Source organism: Empidonax traillii, unplaced genomic scaffold, assembly GCF_003031625.1.
Source record: "Empidonax traillii isolate 1590-97213 ecotype Southwest subspecies unplaced genomic scaffold, ASM303162v1 scaffold937:size346366, whole genome shotgun sequence".
Lineage (NCBI taxonomy): Eukaryota > Metazoa > Chordata > Aves > Passeriformes > Tyrannidae > Empidonax > Empidonax traillii.
Window position 1 is genome coordinate 44,463 of NW_020956130.1, and position 1,266 is coordinate 45,728.

Genomic DNA, 1,266 nt, shown 5'->3' on the forward strand with positions numbered 1-1,266 from the left:
GCCAACTGCTCGGCCTCTTCCAGACGAAGCTGCAGGTCCTTCACCGTCTGGTCCAGGTTCTTCTTCATCCTCTCCAGGTGGGCACTGGTGTCCTGCTCCTTCTTCAGCTCTTCTGCCATCATGGCCGCCTGAGCAGAGCAGCAGGTGAGTTGTGGGGCTGGAGACATTTTGGGGAGAATACACTGACCATCAGCAATGAAAGGAGCCCCGACTCACATCTGTGATGGCCTTCTTGGCCTTCTCTTCAGCATTGCGGGCTTCCTGGATGGTATCCTCCATTTCGCTCTGAATCTGAGAAATGTCCGTCTCCAGCTTCTTCTTGGTGTTGATCAAGCTGGTGTTCTGTGCAACAGGAAGGACATGGCAAGATTTTTATTCTAAGGTCTGCAGTAACAAACCTACTGCCTGAGCCAAGTCTTTCCCATCCCATCTGCAATTGTGAATGTGGAAATATTTGTACAATGGTTGTTTACATAGCGCCAGTGGTGCGCTCGGGTGATGGACACTGAACTTTCATTGTGGACAGCAGTAGAGAGGCCATTCTAGTACTGCCTGTCCCCTGGTATATTCCATCTCTCTGGGTTTGTTAAGTGTCAACACTTAACAAAAGTCTACCTTTGCTCCCTGCCCTGACCTGGGTATGGAGGAGCTGCACACGTTCAGTGGCATCCAGGAGCTCCTGCTCAGCCACTTTCCTCGACCGCTCCGTCTGCTCCAGGGCTGCCCGTAGCTCCTCAATTTCAGCCTGCAGCAGGTTTGCTCTGCGCTCCACCATGGCCACCTGCTCCTTCAGGTCATCCTGGGTCCTGAGAGCATCATCCAAATGGATCTGGGTGTCCTGTAAGAGAGACGAGGAGTTACATGGTGTCAACGTGCGCTTGAGGGCCAAAAATGTCAGGAATCTCATTTCTGTAGCTTTGCTGAACAGACCTTGAGCACTCCCTGGGTGTTTCTCAAGTTCTTTTGCGCCTCGGCAGCCACACGGTTGGCATGGCTGAGCTGGATCTCCATTTCATTCAGGTCTCCCTCCATCTTCTTCTTCAGCCTCAGGGCTTCATTCCTGCTCCTGATCTCAGCGTCCAGGCTGCTCTGCAACGACTCTACAATTCTGAGGTGGTTTCTCTTCATCTGGTCGATCTCCTCATCTTTCTCTGCTATCTTCCTGTCAATCTCAGACTTCACCTGGTTGAGCTCAAGCTGCAGGCGCAGGATCTTCCCCTCTTCATGTTCCAGAGAGGCCTGGACAAGTGGACACAAGCATGGGGA

At 52.4% G+C, this 1,266-nt stretch overlaps 1 protein-coding gene across 1 annotated transcript in view; it reads right to left on the bottom strand.

Moving 5' to 3' along the window:
* LOC114067591 (myosin-1B-like) overlaps positions 1-1,266 on the bottom strand; it is a 32,320-nt gene that overhangs the window by 10,649 nt on the left and 20,405 nt on the right. Inside the window, exons 19-22 of the mRNA XM_027903147.1 lie at positions 931-1,261; positions 635-838; positions 217-342; positions 3-128 (exon numbers count right to left, since the gene is read on the bottom strand). Coding sequence (XP_027758948.1) covers positions 3-128; positions 217-342; positions 635-838; positions 931-1,261 — 787 coding nt within the window. The remainder of the gene's footprint in view (positions 1-2; positions 129-216; positions 343-634; positions 839-930; positions 1,262-1,266) is intronic.